This window comes from Phymastichus coffea, unplaced genomic scaffold (assembly GCF_024137745.1).
Source record: "Phymastichus coffea isolate CEN01 unplaced genomic scaffold, Cenicafe_Pcof_1.1 PCOF00032, whole genome shotgun sequence".
Lineage (NCBI taxonomy): Eukaryota > Metazoa > Arthropoda > Insecta > Hymenoptera > Eulophidae > Phymastichus > Phymastichus coffea.
This window is the reverse complement of record NW_026706843.1, coordinates 2299372-2326723: the sequence shown is the minus strand read 5'-3', so window position 1 is coordinate 2326723 and position 27352 is coordinate 2299372. Positions and strand designations below refer to the sequence as shown.

At 31.1% G+C, this 27352-nt stretch overlaps 2 protein-coding genes across 4 annotated transcripts in view; one reads left to right on the top strand and one right to left on the bottom strand.

Moving 5' to 3' along the window:
* The window catches only part of LOC131663267 (piggyBac transposable element-derived protein 4), a 111411-nt gene extending 88352 nt beyond the window's left edge, over positions 1-23059 (bottom strand). For all 3 annotated transcript variants that reach the window (XM_058933572.1, XM_058933573.1, XM_058933571.1), the window contains exon 1: positions 22894-23059. The gene's annotated coding sequence lies outside the window, so the exon portion shown is untranslated. The remainder of the gene's footprint in view (positions 1-22893) is intronic.
* LOC131663266 (sonic hedgehog protein) overlaps positions 9013-27352 on the top strand; it is a 100336-nt gene continuing 81996 nt past the window's right edge. The window contains exon 1 of the mRNA XM_058933570.1: positions 9013-9449. Coding sequence (XP_058789553.1) covers positions 9150-9449 — 300 coding nt within the window. The 5' untranslated portion in view covers positions 9013-9149. The remainder of the gene's footprint in view (positions 9450-27352) is intronic.

The window sequence follows — 27352 nt, the reverse complement described above, 5'->3', positions numbered from 1 at the left end:
CGTAGATAATTTGTTGATTTGCGGAAAAAATAGAAAAGGACTACAAAGGGTCAAAACTGAATTGTCAAATAAATTCGCCATAAAAGATTTAGGTCAAGTTAATACTTATTTAAGCATAAATATCAAATATAATATTGAAAAGGGTGAGATAACCCTTGATGAAAACTTAAATTTAGAGTCTGCAGAGGCAGCATCAAATAATCTGAAATATAGAAATATAATTAGGGTATTATTAGACATAAAGTACGGGAACAAGATTGGACGTGAGTTATTGTAAAAAACGCCAAGTAAAAGGCTTTATTTTCGGAAAGAGCGACGAGTGTGAGACCGTGGAGAGACGCGAACGAAAAGTATCGGTTTAGTAAAATGAGCTCATGATAGTAAATAAAGACGCGAGCTAGGAAATAATAAGAATTCGAGTGGCTGATAAGTACACTAAAATAGCGCTAGGCATTAAAAGTAAGAGAGAATAGAGGAAATGCGTCGCGTGAGAAAAGACATGCGCGTCTACGAGAAGCGTGACTCATGGTGACCGTTCATATTGCTTGACTCAGAAACTTCAGTCGAAATTCGAAGATGCATAAAAAACGAAAAAAACAAACAAAATCAACTGCTGCTCTCAGGTCTGAGCATCATCGCGCAGTATGACAAAAATTATGAAAATGAATCTACAGATGAGTAGCTGATTAGTTTACCTTGCGGTTAGAGAATAAGTTTGTAGCGAATCTAGAATCAGAATCGAGCGATCTACGACAAATTCATTGAAGTCGATTGTGAGAGAGGAGTGGACGGACGGATGTGACTTTCGATGTAGCGTGTGATAGGATGGATGAGAGACGAATGATGCAATGATGTACACCAGGGCGACTTGTCGCGGACCTGCGATTGAGTCAACAGTACTACTCTCGGAGCTCAAACTCAATCCATGAACGTGCACGAGCGCGGGATGCGTTACGTGACAGTGAAACCAGAAATTTCAGATACGCGGACTTGCTCCTCGAAGGCTGTAGACTCCGTGTGGAATTCGCTCTTGATCGTGTAGGTCATCTCATCTCACTTGATGAGTTATGGATAGGGCAATAATAAGACTTGTCCCTAGGACCGGTAGGCTAGCGAGCGAGAGCGAGCGAGAGAGTCGGAGGGCGAGAGAGCGGGAATGCTATAAGTGTGTCTGCAAGGCCCAAAAACATGTGTACGCAGCGGGACGGCGCACAGTGGGAGATTTGGAAATTTTTTTGGACAAAATTGAATATCTTTTGATTGGAAAAAGATATCGACATCAATCTAAGGGCATTTTGAAGCTTAATTGGTGTTGAATAAAGAAAAACTATCAGCATTATCATTATATATATCTTTGACCTTTAAAAATAAGGTCAAAGTTGGCATTTTATGAAAAAATTTCATTCTTTCCAATTTTTAGCCTTCAAACGGATGATAATTTAATATAAATATATCGCATTTTTTTAGAATTTTGAACGAGAATTCCGAATCCGTTATCAGAATTTCGATTAAGTATAGTAGTCATTGAGAAAAACGCGTCCGAAGCCAAGGAAAGCCCGGTTTTCCTTGTTATTTGTGGTTTATCTCCCTGCAAACTGTGGATATCGTCTTTTTCATGACAAACATATGTTGTTGTTTTATATATGATTGAATTTCCCCATGAATGGGTACGGAGAAATTCAATATGAAATTCAATATGAAATGGACATCAACAAGAAGAATAAACATAGAAACACATAATATCATGAATATCATATGAAAAACTACAGCTAACAACATTCATAACGAAAATAACTCACCAGTATTGTTGTAAGTTTAGTAAATCTAAAGGTCTACTTATTGAAGTAAATATATAACTTTTCTAAGCGTCTATCAAAATGGGAATCCCGAAAAGCACTCTGGATGGGATAATAGAATTGAAATCTACTATAAAAAAGTAAAATCTAGAAGAGCACTACAAATGTGAAAGTAGAATAAAGAACTTTGAAAATAATTTCTCTTGATAATGTATTGTTGTAATAAAATAATTATATTTAATTATTATGGCGTACATTATAGTTGTCATTTTAGGTAATAGAATTTTTTATTTAGTATAGTCAATTAGTTAGAGAACAAGAGTCATGGAAAACCGGGGTTTCCTCGACTTTGCAAGTGCTTTTACCAATTAACAATATAGATAAATGAAATTCTGACAATAAATTCGGGTTTCTCGTTTCTAATGAAATATATATTCGTTTTTCTCAATGACTACTATACTTAATCGAAATTCTGATAACGGATTCGGAATCCTCGTTCAAAATCCTGTAAAAATGTATATTCCGTTTATGGAATAAGACGATATCCACCGTTTGCAGGGAGATAAACAAGAAATAACAAGGAAAACTGGGCTTTCCTTGGCTTCGGACGCGTTTTTCTCAATGACTACTATACTTAATCGAAATTCTGATAACGGATTCGGAATTCTCGTTCAAAATCCTAAAAAAATGCGATATATTTATATTAAATTATCATCCGTTTGAAGGCTAAAAATTGGAAAGAATGAAATTTTTTCATAAAATGCCAACTTTGACCTTATTTTTAAAGGTCAAAGATATATATAATGATAATGCTGATAGTTTTCCTTTATTCAGCACCAATTAAGCTTCAAAATGCCCTTGGATTGATGTCGATATCTTTTTCCAATCAAAAGATATTCAATTTTGTCCAAAAAAATTTCCAAATCTCCTACTGTGCGGCGTTGACGGCGAGGCTGGCGAGAAAATTCGGCAGCATGTGACATGAGGCAAAGAAGAAATGCACTTTGCGTTCGGACTTCGACGAAGCGAGTTGTGCCTCCCTCTCCATTTGCGCGCGCTATCTTTAATTTAGATTAGGCCTTTTTTGTGAAATAGCGGCTTTTTCCTCACATGGTGAGATTTTTCATGCCGGCTGTTTAGTTTTAACTTTTAATTTGTATACAGATTTTTATTAAAAAAATATATTAAAAGTTCATTTTAATTGTATTTATGATCATCCCTTCCGCACAATTGTTCACCCCTAACAAATTGGTACCCCGAGTGAGGAACATCGTTTCAATTGTGCGGAGACGAGATCGTTGGGATAGTGATTCATTGTGTGGTTTTTGGTGCTCGTGAAATTCATCTGTGTTTCTGCAATGGTGATGAGAAAACGACGCGGGCCGGTCGGCAAGCAGGTGCTGCCTGCGAAACGAATCCAGTGAGAGGTTGTCGCAGTTATGCCTGCAGCTGCATCTGCGGCACCTAGAACGCCTGTAGCAGCTCCGCCGGGAGAAGCCATCCGCACGAGGTCAGGATATGGTGGTGCACAAAGAGCATCGAGGCCCACCCACCGTCAACGGAAACAAATAACCCAGCCATCCGTTGAGCCGCCGAGAGAATCGACACCATCTGACGAAAGGCAGCGACCGCAACTGGGTCCTTCGCTCGAACCAGAGGTCAACGTCACCCGCACAGCGTCTCCAGTAGCAGCATCGACGAGTTACGTACCTACCAGTAAGGCGAATCGACAACATCACGATCAAGGTAGCGCGAACGTTAGCGATTATCAAGGCGTACATCTACTCGAAAGAGCGGTATCTTTGTTATTCGGTAGTTAATTAATACAGCCAATGTAATTCGTGCGCCGAGTCCGCGAGTAATTTTAGCGATCGACGTAACATCGGGCGCTTAGAAAGAGCATTAAAAGGACGAGCCTAGGACCTAGTGAAAACACTTTTGGCAACGACCGACGATCCGAAAGATGTCATAATCGAGTTAGAAAAACACTTCGGGAATAGATTCGTGATCGCTCAGAGTCTTGTTCGTGATTTGCATGTGCTACCATGTTTAAAATTAGGCAAAGGCAAATTAGTTTCGTTCGCGACTCAGTATTTGTATAGCATGGATTTGTTATTGAGCGTGGCGAATAAGATTCCAGACGAATTAAGATCGACATGTTATCGATACGTCGAAAATGCGAGTGACTTGCCGTCCAACGCATCGTCTTTGGAAAAACTCGCGAAATTTATGAGTAGAAAATCGGATATAGTAGTGCGTGCTGGAATATTTGACATTGAGATTGCATCATCAAGGGGCAGCGACGATTCAGCAAGGAGGCCGAGAGCTGCCGTGATTTGCGCTGCAGCGAAAGGACAAGGAGACTATAAAGAGAGATCGCCTGCGGCGAACAGATTTCTGCATTACCACCGCGAGAATCATGAATTGAAAAACTGTCGCAAGTTTAAAAACGAAAACACTAGGCGCAAGTGATTTTTAGCTAAGCAGTGACGACTTTGCTTCAAGTGTCTGAGCGACAGACACTCGCGAGGGGACTGCAACGCGAAAGAAACGTGTGAAACTTGCCGTAAGTACCATCATATTTTCTTACATTCTTTCGGTGGCCACGACGACCGAAATAATTCTGAACGCAGAGGCCGACGTGACAATGCTGATCGAAGGGAAGATCGCGACAAGAGGGGTTGCGATGGTAAGAGAGACCGTGACGATAAGAAAGACCGCGACGAGAAAATAGTCATTTAAATACTTAATTATATTTAAATAAATAATTCTTAAAAATAATAAAATATTTATCATTAATTAAAATTATAATATTAATAAAAAAATATGTATCAACACTACGGAGAATCGAACCCGCGCCCTTCGTGCGTTTGCTCGACTACGGCATGCCGTCTGAGCCGTAGTTATTATTTTCAGAGACTTTTGTAAATTATTAAAGAATTTTTATGAGTATTCTTTTAATAAATTATTTATAGAATAAGATTTATTTTTATCAATAAAAAAAATTTCATTTAAGGAAAAACACAATTTTTAATAAATTATTTTTATACTTGTAGAATAAGACGTATTTTTATAAATAAAAAAAATTTCAATAAAAATACAATGTTTACTATTTACTCCCCCTTCCCTGCTCCACTATTTGATTAATTAATGATGAGTACATACACACATACATACATGCATGCATACATACATACATACATGCTTACATACATAAATGCTTACATACATACAAGTATGTATAAATGATAACGCGTAATTATGAAACGCACTTCGAATCACTGAGGCGCGGGGACGTCGTTCTACTCGCTTTGGTTGTGTAGCTAATATATACAGTAAGAACTACCAAGAGCTAAAAGCAGCCGTGGCTCAGTTGTGAGCGTTATAAGATTATTGCACTTCATGAACTTCAAATGAGCAGTCATGCAATTGCAAAAAAGTTGGAAGTTGATAGGCGTACAGTAGATTATAATATTGAAAAATTCTGTAAAAGAGGCAATTAGAACATATAAGTCGAAAGCCAACAAGAAAAACTACTGAAAAAGAAGACAGCTATATTTGCGAAGTAAGTTTGTAAAACCGAAAGATTAGAGACCTTGAAATTACTGCACATGTTAATGAAGGCTTGAAGAAAACTATAAGTGTAAGCACAGTGAAAAGGTGTTTAAGAGAGAAAGGACTATTTGGTTGAATCGCCCATAAAAAACCTCTATTACGATTGGTAAGTAAGAAGAAACAATAGGCATGCCAATTGGAGGGCATGCCAATGGGAATGCCCATTGCATGAACCCAATGCAATGGGCAAGAGCACACTAAAACTGGATAATTGATGATTAGAAGAAAGTTCTGTGGTCAGATGAATCAAACTTTGAAATTTTTGGTAGTAAAAGAAGAGTTTATGTAAGAAGAAGGGCGAATCAGATATATAACAATGAATGTTTAGTTGCTAGAGTGAAGCACGGTGATGGTTCAGTTATGGTAAGGTTTTGTTTTGTTTGATCAAGAGTAGGCGACCTCGTCAAAATTGATAGTATCCAAAAAAAGAATTAGAAAAAATTTTACTAACAAGGAAGGTACCCCAACCCGAACTCACCGATTTTGATAATTCTCGTACATGTTGTAGTACATTAAAAAAGCAACAGATTGGTATTTTTTTTATCGGCGGAAAAATATATTTAAGGGGTGAAATCCACCCTCAAAGTTCACCCCCAGAAACATTTTTTTCAAATAACTTTTTCTTCTAGTCAATATTTTTTAATAAAACAAAGTGGGTAATAATCCTTATAAAAAGTAAAACAAACTCTGGTGTGTTTGACTTTTGGGGGTTGGAACCCCTATTTTTAATACAAAAAAAATTAAAAAATGGACATCATTTTCTGCAGTAAAAACTTTAAAAGCTATGCGTCCCTACCCGTTTCTGTACGCTAATTTCAACCAAAGAAATAAAACTTTAATATTTGACTAATTTTGCTCGTGGGTGGGTAAAAATTCGTGACCGACACTGTATATATAATTAAAAAATGACATTTCGTAGTGACGATCGGAGTTGTTATTTTTATGTTTACTTACGAATTGTTTACAGGTGAATAATAGATCTGAAAATAATCTCTACTTGGCAGTCAATAAGTGATAAAGCTTTTAGATTTTTGGTGACTATCTTGAACAAAAAATATCCCCTAATAACGTAATTTACAGTTTATCAAAGAGTATTGTTTTATCAGTAATGTTATTAGTTTCTACATCAAGTAGCCGTAATTTGGCAGCATAAAATATATAAAATACAGATCTTTGACTTTTTTATCCTCCATTTTAAAGGTCTGCAATTTTATCAATAATGAAAATATTTGTTCGAAAAAATTAGGTATATACTTTAACTATTCAAAAATACATAGTCCAGTGGAATTTATAAAAAATTTCATTTTCTGTTAAAAATGTAAGTTACAAAATTTCAAAAACAAAAGGTTTTCAGCAATGAAATGAAACTTAACAAAAAAATCACATATTAATAATTATACAAAATAAATTATACTTAATCATGTAGATAATAGTGTCGAAAAATTTTCAAAGATTTTGTTTTCCATATCATTGTTACTGTTTTTGAACATACTCTTTTTCGACTTTCAGGTCGTGTAATGAATCTTACTTACAATTTTTCTCGGTCTTAGGCTTTTTGTAATAATAAATACAACTTTTCGTATCTTACAAAAATTTACAAATAATTTCATGAAATATCTAATTTTTTTTTAATTACCTTTATAACGTCTCCGTTTGAGTTAATGGTGACGTGAGCACAATTAGAGACGAGCGATTTAGTACAATTCTTCAAATTAATTATCGAATATGTAAAATTTTTCATTGCTGAGATCGACATTTTGCGGTTTTACAACATAGTTTTTATAATTTTCCAAATTTGTTAAAAATTATGAGTTTTAAGATATTCAATGTAGCAACTTAAGTTTTTTCAAATAAATTATTTTCATTTCTGATGAAATGACAGACCTTCAAAGTTTAGCGTAAAAAAATTATCGAAAGTTTTTTTTCGTCTTTCATGCTATAACAATTTTTGTATGCACCATAATGCAATACAAATAAGCTTCGATATCCATTAAATCACATTACTATGCAATTTTTTGCTCAAAATAATCATGAAAATCCTGAAAGATTTATAATTTTTTCACCCATAGGTAAACATCGTCAATCAATCTTTTTTATCAGACAAGTAAATTAACTCAAAACCATGTTAACATTACAATGAATGAACAATTGTTATATAGGTCAGAGATGAGTCGTTTATACCTTAAAATATTTTAGGATCTTAGATCGAATAAACAACAATAATACAATTTGATTTGTGTTAAAATTAATTATCGACGAAGTGTCTCGATGACGTTCACTTGAGTGTTGGAAATTATTAAAAAAATGTTCTAGAATGTATAAGAGTCAAACAACCTTTCTCTATTCATATATAACAATTAATAATTAACTTTTCAGCGTTTTTTTATCATCTGGAATGTAGAATTTTATGATTCTGTTGTGAAATCAAATAAAAATCTGCACTTATCTTGTTCTGATTTTGTTTGTAATCATAACTCTGAATCAATGTTACACCAGAATAGATTGAGAGTAAAAATAAATTATTTAGCGATGAGTCTAGACTGAAAATGAATCATTGAATAAATAACTTTAATATCATTCTTAATTAAAAATGTATTCCTATTTGAAAATTTTAATATTAGTTTTTTAATTTATTAAATCCAAATTTGGGAAAATACTTTATGCTGCTTTTTTCCTTCTGATATGATTTATATTTTTCTACAATCTGCAAATACAATATAGTTGAAAATTCTACGATCATAATAAATTCAGGTAAAATCTATAATTGACTTTATCATAAATTTTTAATTATTCGGTACTACTCATAAGAAAGTTAGGTTTATTATAGGTTATTGAATATGTGTATTTATAAATCAAAACATAGATAAAAAATGTAAAAAGAACTGTTAATAGATTAAAATCAATAAATATCAATGAAAATCTATATTCTGAGAAATCTTTATAAGATTGAGATAAGCAATGCGCTGAATAAACTCTTACGAAGTTTTGTATGAATTCTCAGCCACGGATCAGCCTTTTCTTTGCTTTGTTTCCTTCCATTCCACATGGTATACTGTAGAAAAATGTATCGAATAAAGAAGGCGAGAAGGATTGATGGAAGGGTATAATATTGTTAGACTACTAAATCGCGAAAGGGCAATAACACGAATAAGCATTGTTGCTAATAGTTGGTGAGCCAGCGGCAGATGAGAACGTGGTCTCTAAAGAAGTTAAAGGAAAGAAGACACCCAATATTTTAAACTCCTTATAGTCTTGGGAGCTTGGCAAGCTCCGCCCAGCGACCAATGGGAGAGTACTCCCTACCCAAATGATACCTAGGAGAAGGGACAGTAGGGGACTAGTGAGTCCATCTTTGACGATTTCCCACCTTTGGAAAAATGTTCAGACTGAATGTTTCAAGCCGTGGAAGAAAGCGTGACTGACGACCTTGCCGTCACAGTAGACCGTGTTCGGTAGTGTGATCAGGCTGTGTTAGCAGATCAAAAGGCTCTAATATCACGAAGATAGACAATAGTGATTAAAAAATCAACGAATCCAAGATAATTGCGTTTGAGTTATTGTTTTAAAATTATAATTTTTAAAAAGTATAATCTATCTGAGGTGCTGGTGGGTGAGTGAAAGTGTGCTTGTGTGCGGGGTGATGCAGCGGACCTGGAAGTTGGCTGCTGTAGGTGGTGTTGCTGCTCGAGTGCAGACGCCAGACTCGGGCTCGGCCGAGGTTAAAGATCCGCAGCAGTTATGCTGCTAGCTCGTTGGCTGCTCGCTACCCAGCTCCTCCTTGGACAGCTCGTGGGCCTCGCGTTTGCTTGTGGCCCCGGCCGAGGCGGTGGCCGCCGGCCTATTCTACGCAAGCTCACGCCCCTTGTTTTTAAACAGCACGTACCAAATGTTTCGGAGAATACATTGCCCGCCTCAGGTCTCAGCGAAGGCCGAGTTTCACGCAATGACAACCGTTTTCGTGATTTGGTACCCAACTATAATGCCGACATAATATTCAAGGACGAAGAAGGCACTGGTGCCGATCGACTGATGACACAAGTTAGTATTTTATCATTTACCCTAATAATTTCCAACTTCGTTGTAACTTCCATGTGTACGCAAGTACACATATGCATACATATGTACATACCAAACATTTTTATAAGAAAATTTAAAAAAAATAATCAGTTGCCCTGCTTTAATCTCATTTTTCATTGTGTTTGTAAAATCGATAATATTTTATCTACGTGTAATTCCAACGTCAGACGTCACTATTTACATAGTAACTCGCGTGATTCTTCAACACATGCTTATCGAAGCATATTGTTTTCTCTAAAAAACTAGAGGTATACAACAGTTGTTGATGTAGTTATTACGATATCATAATAAATTATATCATTATGATAAATATTAGACATAGACAAATTACCAGTGTTTTTTATAGGATATACTATATAATAAGAATGTAGATATGAGCATTTCATAAATATATAAACATTTCTTTAATCGTAGATGAATTACTGACTTTGAAATTATTTAAAAAATGTAAAAAATTTATTGGAAATACTTTTTATATTAAATATTTAGAAAATATTTGATAAAAGTTAGTCCGGGAATTGAAGTAAATGTGTTAGTTGATTATCTTCTTTTATAATATACATATTTAGTAATTAAATTTATTAGTATTGTGTGCTAATTATTAAATAAATAAAATATGTATATATAGTGGTCATAGTGATATTGAAGAATTGACGTTTTTTATAAGCTGCAGTTATTCATTTAATATTTCTAGAATGAAGTGCATAAAAATGACTTCTAAATAATGAGTTTATAGATTTTATATACATTCTTTCTTTTAAAATAAACTTAATTCAGACAACTTAACAAATTTCAATTATCATCTGAATTTCGCAGGAATCTTTAAATAAATGTATGTTTGATATTTTTAAAAGTTTCGATATACAAATTTTTGTTATCATTAGGGAAATATGTTTGATAATATTTGAAATTATAATAAATTATTTTGAAGAAAATTTACACACACACACATACTATGCACGCAAACCAAAACAATTTCTTTTTAGTATCAATTAATCCCTTATGATCTTTATATTTAAAAAATTTGTTCGAAACAAATAGAAAGATATCTTACAAATCCATTTTCTTGAATCAAATAGTTTTATTATAGTTAAATCATTAAGTTTTAATAGAGTAAAACACTTTTTTTAAATTCAAATAAACGATTTGTATACGAAATATACTTTTGAATAAACTAAAGATTATTTAAAAATGGTTATTTTATTTCAATATATCAGCTTTGTTTCATTAGAACTTCAAGTATTTATACAATCAATAAAATACTTATAAGTATTTTTAAGTCCCTAATATTGAAAAGGAAATCTAAAAAATCAAGAGCATATATGTAATATGAAATCGAATTTATATGAGATTAATGCTTTGCTATAAAATGTCCTATGCCGTTATTGGATTACTTATATATTTTTCCAAAGAGCCTATTGTTGAAGAACGTTCATAAGTTTAACGTTCATAGTACCATATGTACTAGTATATAACAGAAAAAGTATTTTGAAGTTGTTCTTAATAAGAGAGTAACCATCAATACTTACCTATCAAATACATGAAAACTTAAAAATAATTTCTTACGAAATTCAAATAGCGGCGCGTGCTCGAGTAAGGAAGCCATGAAGCCATTGATTGACGCGTCAATTAAAATTATGCGATCGTGCGGAAGGGACGCGTAAATTGATCCAAGGTAAATAAACAGTGACCACTTCCTTCCTTTGGTTAGTCGAGACAGATCCAATGACTTGGGCTTAATCATTATGATCTCTCATTTAAAACACTACGGCGACGTGGGAAAGGATCACGCGATGATAACGCATAACAGATTTCTTATACTTTATTTTTTTATTACTCTGCGAATCGAGAGTATTCAGATTTCTTCTTAAATTTTCTGCATTATTTATATACTTTGATACGATATGTTAAGCAACAACATTATCCCAATAAAAGTTTTTCATATATATTTTGACCTACTAAATCTGAATTTTTTTGGCTCCGATATCGTCAAATTATAAATTAACAAGGTTTCAACAATTAATAAAAAAATGTGTGTTTTGTAAAATAGAAAATTTTTTAGTTTATTGAATGAATTTTAAATAAATTATATTCCGGACAGTTTTTCATCCTAGTATATGATTTGTGAAATACCAATTATCGAAGTTTATAAAATACGATTCATTACATTTTTAACTATAACTCTATTACAAAAATATGTACTGAATACTTGTAAATAACTTAAGCGGGTATAGTACCGTATGCTAGTGTTAAACTAGCATAACTATTATGAACTTTCTTAACTGTATAAATAGTGTTCTAAAATTATAATCATAAACATTTTTTATTATGAAAAATAATAAAATAATCAGTGGAAATTCAGCATTGTGAATGATTTATGAATAAAAAAAGCACGAAATTTTAATTTTTATTATATTTTATGATTCATGAATAATTAATGTTGATAATATTCTACAATATTAATCAAGAAAGGAATTATACAATTAATCATTTGGTTTAAGAAAGTGTAAGGTTATATTTTGAAATTATGTTAGATTTATTGAAATTAGTACAAATAAACAATTTGACTGTCATCTATGATATGTGAAAGAGGTAGAATGAAAGTAGAATAAAATGAAAAAAATATATTTTTGTGTCTATAGATTGTAATGTAATGACGTATGCGGACAATGGAAACTAATTATTAGAATAATGAACCTATTAAATTTGAAGCATGTTTTCAAGTGATTCCACCGAGGCAACTAAAAAAACATATGATAGAAAATGTATTACTTATAGTAATATTACTGATTTACTATAAGACCATAGCAAACCATTAATATGGAGAAAGATTTGGCATTGTACAAGAGTATAAAAGTTTAGTGCATTTTATTAATCATAGATATCTGATCGATATTTTAGATAATTTCGCGATACATATTGAATAAAGTAAAAATATTTCGTTTTTTGTGAAATGAAGTACAAATTCAATTTTTATTCATCAATAAATACCGCGATGGTCATAATGTATTTCAAACTGTATGATTTATTCTTGTGTATATACTCGTGCTTATATTAGAATTTCAATTTTGGCTTGTAAAAAGTTTAGTTAATATTATAAATAAAACAAAAACTTAAAATGAAGAGTGTATTAAATAAATTTAGTAAGGTTAAAAATCCAAAAAGTCGTACTTTTCAAAACTTTGATGACTGACCGGAAAGAAAAATGACTAAAAATTGATTTTACTCAAAATATATCGAGGAATCCAAAAAAATTTTGTTTTACAAGAAAATTAATTTTTCATTAATTAAAAAAGTATTGTTATTAATAATTGAATCAACAATTGACAAAAATGCACCTAAGAAATTAGATTTAACAAGTCAAAACCGTAAGAAGAACCTTGGTTGATCCGTCTAAGTTGAAAAGGCCGCGTGGCCATATCTGGCACCTTGATTATTTGTGGCTACTTCGTGTTTGACTCGCATCAGGTTTGCGACTGCTTTCTTAAATATCTATGGCGATTCTATTTGAGCAAATGACTCCAATTTTATTGAATTCTTGCAAAGTATAATATATCAGAAAACATACTGTCAGTTACAAGTCCTATTTTACTAGACAGTATACTAAAATTCATTAACGTGATTTTTATCGGTCTATATATTGTTACTGAAGTATTGCTATCATTTTCAATCAAGGGATATTTGTTAAGTATCTTATTTCTCTGCATTATCCATATAGTCCTATTATTATGCAATAACTTTACTCGTGTAAAATTACACTATCTAAATTAATATCTATATGATAGAGATCGAAATTCAAAAGCAGATAGTTACATAGTTGAATAAATATAGTAAAAGGAAGAGAGAGAGATAGAGAGAGAGAGAGAGAGTGAGAGAGAGAGAGAGAGAGAGAGAGAGAGAGATGAAGGGAGGGAAAGAGAGAAAGAGAGAGTTAGTGAGACAAGGCAAAGGAGCCACATACTTGAGAGAGGAAAGTAAAAAAAGGAAAGGTGTATGCAGAGATGAATCATCATGGCAAAGCCTGTGCTTGAATGTATAGGTCAGAGCAGTTTAGAGGCTAGAACAAGCTGAGAACAACCATCTCTTATTCAAATACATTCAATTAATTTCCATAGACGACAACAATGGCTCCCCGGTGCGCTTCTTGCGGCGGATCGTGTGGGAGAAATGCGTAAGCGAGAACCAAGGGTCTTTAGGAAAATTTATGAGCAGGCTCAGGGAATGAGAAACGTGAAGCAGCCTGAGAGAATTCTCTTGCACTAAAAAATTACTGTGCTTAAGTAAAAATAGGTTTTTTGAACTGTTAGAAGCACATTCCATTGGTACCTATATTCAAATACATAGTGTGCAAATTTCAACTTTATAAAAAAAGTATAGTTTTATACATTTAAATTGTTTTTACAAAATTATTTGGCTGTGAAAAAAATTATTAATAAACTTTATTTAAAATTAGGAAGATTACGTCGCTAGAGGAAATTTTCTTTGCTATGACGAGCTTCGGATAAAAACGCAAAAAGTGTTTTTTGTATACTTGAGTTTGATACGAGTAGTAAATAAGGTATAAGTGAAATGCGAGAAGAAAAAGGAGAAAAGGAAGGCACGGCATACCAGGGAGCTCTAAACATTGTGAAACTTGATCAAAAAACCACGAAGTATCGAGACAGATCCGAAATCGAATCCAGGATATAAAAGGAATTCGATTGAGTTGATCTCAGTAGGCGCTGCCCTGATCTCGTTAATTTTCATCAAAACTTTTTGCCCGACTTGAGGCTCGGACGTATCATTATCTCCGCATAAAGTATCGAGTAACAGACAGCTCTCGGATGAGAGCCGCTATGCAGTGAGTGAGTAAACTAGCGAACGAGAGAAAGAGAGAAAGGCAGAGAGAATAGGGAGGAGGGAGGGGAGGAAAGAATATAGAAAGAGGGAGAAAAAAAGAGATGAGATTTTGCTTCGAGTGAAGTATTAGTTTTACTCTAGAGCTAGTAATGACGCACATACCAAGCTTAAATTTGCAAATTTTCCCTAATAATACGAACGTGGTATGTTGATAAGTTGACGTTTCTCTAAATTTAATTTGATAAAACTTGTTTGCCTGTTGAAAAGAATCAATTTCTTGCAAAAAAAAATCTTAAATGTATGTATGATTTATAATTGTTTGAGTATGTCTTAACGTATAATAGATAATAGATGTGCCTGTAAAATTTAATAAAAAAAGTACGAGAGAGAATAGGGATGCTACGATTCATACACATCACTTTTTCTAAAAGTACACGTTAACGAACGAGGAGAGAGCGGTACGACCGGAATTCTCAGGCAGTAGCAAACAGCATGCCGAGTGGCAGCGTATTAAAGTGCTGCGGGAAAAAACCGAACTCCTTGGTGAGTCCCTTATTTATCAAGCTGATTTAAAGAGTTATTAGCTATTGCTAGCTCTAAGCAGTTTGAATATTCAATAAAAATGTCTTTGGCAGAAGGATATATTTGTATAAACTAACCATAATGACATATTGTGAAGAGTCTTTGTATTATTCTAAAGCAGTTTTGACTTAATCACATCTTGATAACCTTGATACCCATGATCATACGTCTATGTTCTATATCAAAATGGCGAATGGAAATGCATACCAGTAGAAATTAAAGAATTTAATGGTATACGATAAAAGTTCAGAAAACGTAGCAAAATACAATCTAAATTGGAGTATGTAGCGAATTCCACCTAAAAATATATTAATTAGGCGCCTATATAGTATAATTTTGCTGAATTTGATGAAGAACAATTAGACAACATTTATCTGGATTCAAACTCAAATTTTACGATTTAAAATATATCGATTCAATAATATTTATAATGAATTTTTTTACTCAAAATTTTTATCTTTTCAAAGCATTGAAAACACATATTTCACTTGAAATGTCCACTTTGCAATTCCGTTACTGTTTTCAGCTATTACGCAGTGCTACAATTTTCAAAGCTATATAGACGATCACCAACATTTTTAGCAAAAAGTAAACCAAGACTAACTCCTTATATGACCCGTAAAATATAAACTTGAAGTCAAATTATCATAATCATATTTTGTTTTCTATTAAATTCTATAAACCATGAAAATCATGTACTTTTTTTGATCAATTTTGAGATTTTCAAGGACATAAAAAGGATATCACAAGAATGAACAGTTAAAGGCACACATTTATCTTTCTAATACCGTAGGGAAATATTATCTATTGATAAAGATGGTTCGTTTATTACAATATTTTGAACTAATTTATTTTTAGATTAATAAATATTTATTGATTTTTGTCAAATAATGAAGACCAATGGAATATGTTTGTCAATTAATAACGATAGTCATGTTTTTAAATTGCATCATTTATTCATACGTCTATTAGAATCTAAAACTTGCATGCACAAAGTTTAATAAGTGTAAAGGCATACATTATATATTACTACATATAATAAATCTATGAACAAATATAAATGATTTACAAACACACTCACAATCTTGACATTTAAAATAAATTGATTGAATAAATATGATAAAAAGTGGAATGAAAAGCTTAACATTTGTTCATCTAGATTCAATGGTAAATAATCATAACTATTTATAAAACATTCAATTTTTACCTATCGTCTGAACTTGAACCATAAAACAAAAAGATTTTCTGATAGATTATGATAAGTTAGAGGTACCTTTACACTTGTACGGTATAATATAAACTGAATTTAACCATAGTATCACTATTTTGTTCACTAATTATACCTAATTTTCTATTACCTTTACATAGACGAAGCGTCATTTATGATATTACTACGCTCACAATCTCGCATACGTGAGGACCATTGTAAATAAACAATATCACATGCTATACATAAATAGATATTTTCAGACAATAATTTATATTTTTGAAGCTATTTTTTTATCACACACTCTAGATGGTGAGTGTAATAAATATGTAGCCTCTTATTGACATACCAATCTATTTATTCTTTTTAGGTTGCGGCAGGATATACGAGCATAGATGAAATAATTTTTATGAAACGAGATCTATGCAGTTTTACCATACACTGATAACGAAGTGAAAAAGAAGTATTAACGATTTTTCTTTCACGATTTCCATTTTCAAACTCTACGCAAGTGAGTACTTTAACAAGAATTCACAGAAAAATACTGGCACACGTTACGTTTAATTAAAATTTTGCAAAAGAGCGTGACGGTACCTAAAACTCAATATAATCATTAAGAAAATCTTTTTTACCTAGTTCAAATTTAAAGGATAGTTATAAAGACAATATTTTTTTAATAGTTATGATTGTTTACTATCAATTACGTATGAAAAAATGTTAACCTTTTCAAAAACAAAACAAAAATTCACAACAATTTCAATTTTCAACGGCTTAATCTTAAAATAGTACGCTGAAGTACTCTTAATGCATTATAATTACATTTATTTTAGGACATATAAATTTATTGAATAACATTGTTGGAAAAATAAGTTTTGGATAATCATCATCAATAATGAAGATAAGTACAAATTCATATGTCATATGAAATACTGTGAATTGATTTTAGCGCATTCGATAACATTAATTTATTAAAAAAAAAATTTTTCACTTTAATTTATACCAGTGATGTCTAGCACATTTCGCGTGCTGATCATTTTCATCTTTTTTCGCATTTATTTGGCCACGAATATAAATCAGAGCTTTTATTGCCGAAATTGAACATTCAAAAAATTATTATGTATTAAATATTCCCTGGTATGATATAAGATATAGTCTACAATATTATTTATTAGTTAATAAATATGTAGTTACATAGATACTCATGATTAAAAAGTGTTATCAATGAAGTTTAAAGTTTTTATTATCCAATCTTCTATGTTAAAAAATTATTGTTCAAAAGCTTGAAAATTAAAAAAAATTAATTGCAAAAGTCCAAACAAGTTAAAAATGTAATACAAGTTCTATAAACATAATACGTAACATGCTGTCTTGATTCCCTTATAGTTTTCTTAAATGATAAAATTTGTAATAAAGGAAAGTAATAATTTGTAATAATATAAACATAATAGTTTTTTTGGTTGTAATCAACATATACTTTAGTGTAGATGTTTATGATTGTGTTAGTGCATTTTAAAAAAAATGTCTAATATGATACGTAACTTAATAAAACCAAAATCACTGTACAATATTTTATCGTGAGAATCTATTGATTTATATCTTTTATTGCCTTCTTTGTTTATTTGACGTTAAACTGTCGCATAAAGCATAGTTTCATTAATTTCTCTATTGCGGTATAAGTTAGTTTTTATTTGGAGGTTAATATCATTAAATCAATCAATTTATATTATATTCATACCATCATAACAATTAATTTTTCAAATATTCATTCATGTACTAAAATCCGCTGTAATCTCTCAGTAGCGTACATAACATATAGATACTAACTATCACATAACAGCTGATCATGTAACTATCTTTTAACCAATAAGATCATGAATAAGCTCGTTTCACTTTGTCAGGTTCTTTTTTTATAAAAGGATAAGAGGATAAGAGGAAGAGGTAATGTAAACAAACTCTTTAAGTATCACAGATGATGTCAACAAATAGTTGAAAAACAATTGAAATGATATATCAGTTGTGTTGGAGATATCCTACGAAAAACTTGAAATCATAGATTAATTTTTAAAATAAAACACAAATTTTATTGTCACACACAGCTGGCGGTTTTATTTATTTGAAAAAGAAAAATGAAAAACTAATTTAATGCATTACTTATTACTTATATAGTTAACATCTAAAAATCTGTTGTATTATTATATTTATAATGATTGCTACATCGGTAAACATCTACGTAATTGGATTTCTGTTTACTAATTAATATCAACGTATGGTAAGCATTTCTAAGCATACGATCGTTTTATGTTTATAGTATATTTTAGAATTTTTTTTTATTTCGCCTATAATAATTTTGATATATATGTCAAATATGAAATAATTCAAACATGAAACTAAATATTACTGAATGCAAAGAAGAGATGACTGCGCGAAGCGCACTTGATGACACAAGTAAGAGCAAGAAAGTTAGAACAATACATAACTATCTTAGAGGTGGCTATTGCTAGTCCCGTTGATTGGTGCTTCTTATTTTATACGTCGCTGACATTTAGTCCAGTAGGAGCATTAGTGCAATACATCAAGTGCTTATGATGATGAAGCTTGAAACCCGACTGGACAAAGTCAGAGCGCACAATATGTGTGATATTACTTTAGATGTAGGTCACAGTGATACTGTATGAGACCGACAGGATTTCGTTTTAAATTTTTTTATTACGACGTTGAGTGACGACTTGTGTTTGAAACAAGGCAGATTCCAATCAATGAATTCCAGCTGCGATTTTTAATATTTAAGTGCGGACTTTGGTAAAATGAAATCTATCTAAATAATGTAATACACCCATACGAAGAGAAAGCGAAAAATCTACAACCGTCTGTAGTCTGAACTTCCAAAAGCCTTACTAAACAGGATAAGAATATTTCTTGTTTTATATAGTGCAATTTATTCATAAGCGGTGATTTCTTGTATTTTAATGGATACGTAAAGTAAATTGATATGTCTAAAATTATTGACACATGCGGATTGTTTCTTCTTGGGAATCCACCGAACTTTTGCTCTTTTCCATAACGAGGGATACACTCCGGTTTACAGGCAGTATGTGTATGTGTGTGTACGTGAATGTCAAGTAAGTGAGAGAGAGAGAGAGAGAGAGAGAGAGAGAAACAGCGAGTTGAGTATTACTTTTTTCAAGCATGGGGTATAAACTTAGGTAAAAAACGTTTTATTAACCATTAAAGTAAAACAGAAATTTTCAGTAGCTAATAAAAGTAAAGAGTAAAATTGAAAATTTACAACAATTTTATTTAATGAATCAATCCCGCGTGCTTGTATTAAACCCTATCATCCCTGCTAACAAAATTATAATTTAAGCATTTACCCGGGGTTTCGAGATAATTGGAATTGGTCGCGAAAGCGAACATAGGAAAAAGCCTGTAAAAATTTGACAATTTAAGATTAAAACTTGCAACCATGTAGTAGAAAATACAGTAACACAGATTTTCTAAAAATACGTGGTACGTATAGCAGGAACGCTTCGAAGCTTCAATACGAGGATTTGAGAAATGGAAAGCCATTAGAGGATTTCGCTTGGATAGTCTAGTAATGATATTATAACCGAGCAAAGTAAGAAAACAGTAGTAAGAAAACAGAAAGTTTCATTTCAGATTACCTCGTAGAGAAAACTCATCACAGTCATATTTATCGTGGAGCTCAGAATGAGCTACTTCCATTTTAATCTATGAAAAGAGATGTTTGTATCGCTATTAAGGATAGAAATGCCGCTAAAAATAATTAGATCCTACACCAAAATAAACGCAGGTATTCAGTGCAATTACACTTTTGAAGCTCGGGTTTTATCAACGACCGTGAAAACTGAATGTATAGTCAAAATATTTGTGTGTATGTTTATTTTCATGAATTCTGTTATACATACAGGATATGTAAATACAGTACACATATCAAGGGGCACGTCAGCGCCTTTAAGCATGAATGCCGAAGACGCGGATTACGCGATTATGCGACACTATACACAACGAAGTCGGGTGTACAATTTTCTTTTTTTTTATAAAAAATGTAAAATAATTGGTTCCTGCACAACCATTTTATCTTATTGGTAGTCCAATAAGCTAAAGTCTTATGTGTTTTTTTGTTATATTCTTTTATTATTATTTTTCCCCCCGAAGCATTACGAATAGCCCGATTTCATATTTTCTTTTCTTCCAAGCCGATATCTGGAATGCAGATGATTATCTGCTTCGTATATACTGCGCCATATCTTATTATCTACGCACGGATGGCTGCGCCTGCGCAGTCGTTCTTGTCATCTGTCTTGTCAGATGTAATAATATAGGCAAACTTAATGAGCATGAATTAACAATTAGAAAAAGATGTCCAGGATGTGATTTTAGGTCTGATCCAATTACAATTAAGGACGTAATTATATTTTTAATTTATACTTAAATTCAGAATCAAATAGAGTATACGTTTTAGCAAATTATTGATGAAAATATTAATGTGTGGCGGGACATTCAAGAAAATTGTCATGATAATTGCAAACATAATAAACAAAAAAAAGTATCTTTTCGTATTGATTCGGAAATGATTTTGATAATAAGACTGTCCGTATTTTCAGAAAATAATAAACTAACTAGGTTTAAGATAAATGAGGTGCTAAAGACGAAACTTTCTATTCATGATAAATGTTTTAGAGTAATAAGTGCAATTTTTCATTATGGACCAAGTTTGTAAAACGGATATTATTTCAATGTTTTACGCGAAGTAAATAATTATTCCCATGTTTCTGATACGAAATGTATTAAAAAATCATGGCCCTAAGGCTCAAAAGATATATACATAATATTTTTAGAACAAATTAAAGCACCAAACAAGAAATGATTAATTTGTAATAATTATACAAAAAAAAAGCCACAAACTACGTTTTCATGAATCTATTAATTAGAGCTTACTTTGAAATAAGTGAAATCTAATTAAAAAAAAACACTTTTAACAAAGTAAAAAATTGCATGAATGCTTTTGTAAAATTATTTAAAAATTATAGTTAAATATTTTTATTCTCTTGATATTATTATTACTGCTCTTTCAAACACGCTTTTCTTTTTATCAATCTTATTTAAATACCATTATACAAAATTTTACAATGTGAACTGTTGCTTAGATAGTTACATGTTACTATACACTTTTATCGAATCTCTATTTAAATTATTTATGTATCTCACTATGTATCTCAATTGAGTTTTATTTTATTAATTTTTTTTTATGAATTGTTTCTAAACTTTTTAAAGTAATGAAATTTATATTATAATGGCTGGAAAGCTAATTTGTTTTATATATGGCTAAAATAAATTAGGTAAGCACGTATTCATTCAATATTAACAGCAAATCAATGAGCCTGGTATTATTTCCAATATCCAAAAATCTCCATAGAATTTAGTTAATTTTTGTATATCTTTACAATTTATTCTATTATCCATTATGAAGATTTACTTCGTACACCGGAAGTCCGTGAGGATGCGAATAACCACATCAAGTTACTATTAGATATAAAAAAATATTTGTGCAAACAAAAACTGTAACAGTAAATATATATATATATATATATATATATATATATATATATATATATATATATATATATATATATATATATATATATATATATATATATATATATATATATATATATATATATATATATATATATATATATGTATAACTTGTTGGCGAAGAGACCCGGCAAGAATGAAAGTTATCTAAAATGTATATAAATTATTGGTATCATTTAACGTATAAGTTATATATAATATTATATCATTTATTTTCATTCTATCACTTCTTCCAATACTCAAAGTATTTCAAGGTGTAATTTTTAGAATTATGATAATATATTTAATAAATAAATATATTATTTGTTCTATGACATTACGTATGAAAGCTATTTTCAATTACAGTTTTCAGCATCCGTACTATTTTCAAGTAATACCAAGCTAATTGATTTGCTAGATATCGCGCTGTTAATATTGAATGAATACTGATAATATTGATTTGATAAGAGTCGTATAGTATGAAGCAATAGAATAGTATATAAAAAAAAATTCGCATCCTTGCCATCATAAGATTGATTTCACTACTTTCAAGAGTTTAGAAAAAATTAAATCATAAAAAAACTATAACTCGATTGAGATATATAGTGAGATATATAAATAATTGAAATAGAGATTTGATAAGAGTTATTGTAACATGTAAGAAGGTAACTATCTAAGCAACAATTTACTTTGTAAAATTTTGTATAATGGTATTTAAATAAGATTGATAAAAAAATAGTGTGATTGAAAGAGAAGTAATAATAATATCAAGAGACTAAATGTTATATACATACAGAGATATATGGGTAGTAAAATATTGAAGAATCATAAAAATGAAAGCATGTTTATATCTATTTTCAATGTGATGCATCATGAATTTAAAATACACGAAATTCAATGTATTATTAATAATAAATTAACTCTCAATCGTTAAAAACTATTAATGTTTAATAATTTTTAATAAATTTTATTAACTGTAGAATGTTTACTAAAACTTCTAGATATTTTTTCGATATATCTTTGAATGATCAAATCTTTTATCAATTTTTATTAAATGACGAATGTCAATCGAATATTCCTTTATCAATGAATATTGATTGTTGTAATATATTAAACTAAGTTGTATTTCAAAGCTGCTTTCGTTAGAGTCAAAATTGATGATCAACAAGAACAAGAACTTACTGCAGTTCGCGAATAGTGATCCCAAATTGGAATTAAGTCCATTTGCCATACTTGTTTAATCTTATAATTTATTTTTTCAGTGCATAATCCGGTATAAGCAATGCAAGAGAAAGAGAGAGTTTTAACTTTAATAAACTGTAATGCAACGTGAATTACTAAGAATAAATCGGACTCAACGGAAATGGAAATACTAATAAAAATGTCAATAAAACAAACGAACGGATTAAAGAATCAGCATTTATTGACGTCAGTACTGCGTACGTGCTATTATGCATTTTATAGTGTACGTGCCATTATCGGAAAGCCGCGAGCATTTCTGCAATCGTGCACTATAAATACAGCTTAGTGTTTGATAACCCACACATTTTCTGACATTTATGTAAGTTTGTAAGTTCTATTTTATTAAAAGAGGACTAATTTTAGAAATCTTTGATCAACGAAAGTAAAAAATTTAACTCAATTAGTGAGATAAAACAGGAAAGTAGAAGGTTGTAAAAATGGGTAATCGTAAAAATATCAAATCTAATGTACGCAAGGAATAGAAAAAGTGAGTGTTTAAAAAAGAAGATAAAAGTTAATGCATGCCATTATAAGAGACAAAGAGTTTGAATGTAAATAAAACCGATAGCTTGGCAGAAAAAGAAAACTAAGAACAAGAACGTCACCACAAAGGTATTACTATGAACGACAGGAAAAGAAGAAGGACCGAAGGAGAGAGAAAGAGTGAGTGCTAAAGAGAAAGACGAAAGAGAGAGAGAGAGAGAGAGAGAGAAAGACGAGAGAGAGAGAGAGAGAGAGAGAGAGAGAGAGAGAGAGAGAGAGAGAGAGAGAGAGGTGTACTAGGCTGTTCAGCAGCAGCTTCAACAGCAGCAACGGGTGGTAACTCGTTTCTCCAAAAGAAGCATCTTTCAGGCAAAGTGTTTAAGAGTGTTATCTGTTGGCTATTAGCCTTTTTTGGTGTGTGGGCCTCGTCTCTCTTTCTCTCTCACGCACATATACCCACGCACAGACGTGCACGCACATACTCACTGTCTTAGTCCCCTATCCTTTCTTACTTTTTCTCTCTCTCTTTCTCTTTGCTTCTTTCTTCTTCCCTTTCCTTCCTTTTACTCTGTTAGTCCCTCCTTTCTCTCTTTCACCGCCCCACTCCCTGGCTCTCTCATTATGTCTCATCCTTTTTTCTCCCGATTTATCTGACTAGGGCTTTTTTGCCAAGTTCTACCAATAGTGCATACATGAGCTATTTTCGAAAAATGTTCGTGATTGATCTTCAAAATACCCAATTATTCAAAAATTGATCGAGCCAACAATAATTTACTATTATCAACTTTTATTTCTATTTAACATTTTTCTTACAGTTATTAAACGAAAAAATTTGGTGTATGGTTACATAGGCTGTTATCATTGCTTAATATACTTGTATGTTTTATGAAATAATATAAAGTCATGTATTTATTCGTTTCAATAACTGCAAAATCGTAAACAAATTTTTATGCTCATCCTGAATAGTTTAAGAGAAATTTAAAAAGAAACATTATTAAATCTTACTATATCGAATGTAATTTTCCAAAGTCTCATTATTTTCAAACGCCAAGCTGTGATGAAACACTATAGTTACCTATTTAAACTGCACTATAGCTAACAGGCCCAATTGTTAAATATTAGACATAAACAGGCCAACCCTGGCTTTAAGAAGTTTCAAAATTACTACCTGTACAATATGGCAGTGCAATCTGAAGTAGAGAAATAATTAATAGATATCAATATACATTTATTTTGCTAAACAAACAAATTCTATTATGGAAATAAAATAAATATTTTAACTATACACTTATAAATTTTGTTACATTATGTTTAAATTATCTACATGCCTGATAATATAGCATCATAAGACGGTGATTATATTGTAGATTAGGAACGTTAAAATGTCATTAAATAATTCAGTATTACAGTAAATCAGATAAATTGCAGGAAAATTTAGATAAAGGCGAAGAGGTGAGATAACGCTAAACTTTCTTGAATGAAATGGTTAAGTAAAATTTATAGAGAAGCAAGATATTGGTTAATTCATATCAATTCTTTGATAGCGTATTTGTTTGATATTTTGTAATTTTGAGCGAAGTATGTATCGGTAATACGTCTTATCTTTGGTCTGAACGATGTCGAACGACTTTTCTCGTGATATACTTTACATTATATCCAGATTTTCTCTGCATGGCTCTCATAGCTTGGAAGCTATATTATTCTTGAATATTTTGTGAAATAAATTGCGGATATTTTATTTTCTTATATATTTTTTATGGCCTGAAATTTTCAATTAAATAAGTGAGATTTGGCAATTAGTTGGGGGAAGTATAAATTGCGGTAAATATGAAAATTGATTTCAAAAAGCTTCACCAGTTTGATTTTTATCTTTTTGTAGAAAAACCTTTCTAATCTTATCTTTCTATCTTTATAATCGTAATGAAGTATTTTTTTCCATTTATAAAAAAATTTTCCAAAAACTTCCAATTTTAGTTTTTATTCAATAGTTATTTTCCATTGATGAATATAATCTGTTTAGTTTCGTCTAAATTTGCATTTACAAAATAGGTACATGGAATTTTTCACACTTTCGTTATATAAGAGAGTCCATAATAGAAAAAAAATGTTGAATGCTAAGAAGTATCGGAACATTAGATATCATTTCATGATGAAAAAATTGTTTTTTCAGTTATTTGCTTTTATCTCATTTTCTAATTATCGCAAGGAGATGATCTTAGCTGTAAGAAATTTTCAAGGAAATTTTATAAAAGTATTAATATATAGTATAATTAGTTAAATTTTTTAGTAACAATATCTTGCATTATTTACGTGTATGTGAAAAGATATTAGCGTTTACATATTTGATAAATTTTAATAAATTTTATTAACGTTTTCCAAATCAGTATATATTATACGCATATAGTCCAAATATAGTTATACAAATGAGTATATATAATACAAATATAGTTCGATTTTCTATAAATTAATAGTTATATTATAAATCTCGCCGCTCTAGTTGCAAAATAGAATTCCACCCTTAAGTAATATCGATATTCGAATTAAATGGAAAGGATTTGATTGGTAATCAATAAATCTTCAAAATGAAAAAAAAAATGATTTTTCTAGAAATATTCGAAGTATATTGATTTCAACTTGAAAAAGTTGTGTTAACAATGCAAGTGCGCCGCATCAGCATGCCGATTTAGCAGAGGAAGGACCAGGGGATCTGCCTCTCCTAACCAACTCACGGCCACCGAGGCTCTCTTACTTGTTAAATTAATTTGCACATCTTCTGTACGCAAATTTTTCTTTTATTTTTCTTTTATTAAAATATTTTTGTAAGATGTATAGAAGCTGCGCAAATCAATTTTGCAAGCTACAGAATTCGGCAGCCGTAAGTTAGCAGGCAAAGTAGCTTTCTCTGAATTCTCCGCTGCTGAATCGGCACGCACATCCGTGGAGCGCACCTATGTAAGTAAAATCTATCAAAGCCAGTACGTACCATTAACCATTTCTTTAATGTAGTGGTACTGAATGAGGTACTGCCAGGAATCGTTTTGGGTATGTACCAGCATGGACGATATTATATAGTAAAGTAACAAAATTATTATTGTCTGTACGTTCCGCAACCATTGCCTAGAAGGTTGCCGGATTCAAACCTTGTAAATGTGCTAGATATGTAGCTGATACGATTTGAAAAATTAATTAATGAAATAAGTTTTATTAAAAATGGTTGGAGCTTTTTAATGAGGTCTCTATAAGGTTTTTGATTCATTTATCGATAGATGGCGTAATTTTTCTCGCAAGTGGCAAACAATTATTATATTCGGCTTTCATTATGTACTGTACGAAGAAATGCGAAGAAATTAAATATTTACATTTGCGCTAGGAACTATAAATATCTGTTCATATACGTAGGTTTATTAAGGAAAAGAATATATTATTAATTAATTACATTTTAATATGTACTTGGATCGGTTCAGCTATGTACCTAGTATATTTTTTAAATTAGGGCCTGATAATTTACCGGCAACCTTTTAGGTAGTTGTAATGAAACGTACGCCGAAACGTACCGGCAACAATATTTTTACTACTTACTGTTACTTACTTCAGTAAAATTTCTTTTTTGCCGTAATAAGTTTTCATTGTTTCAGCAGTTGATTTTCTGTCCTCACTTAGTGAAAAAATTTCATTAATTCAGTTAGAGAATAGGTACTAATTTGCGGTAACATGTCTTTGATTTACTAAAACAGTGAGTGTTCATTGTTAATCAATGAATTTTCTAGATTATTCAGATTTAATGAGAAACAGATCAAATTCTTCCGCACCAAGTTGCATCCAAGAGTCAAAAACTAAAATTTTTACAAGACAAAATTATTAAAGCAATATTCATATATATGTAAAATAAAAGAAATTATTCATTTTAATTTTTTTT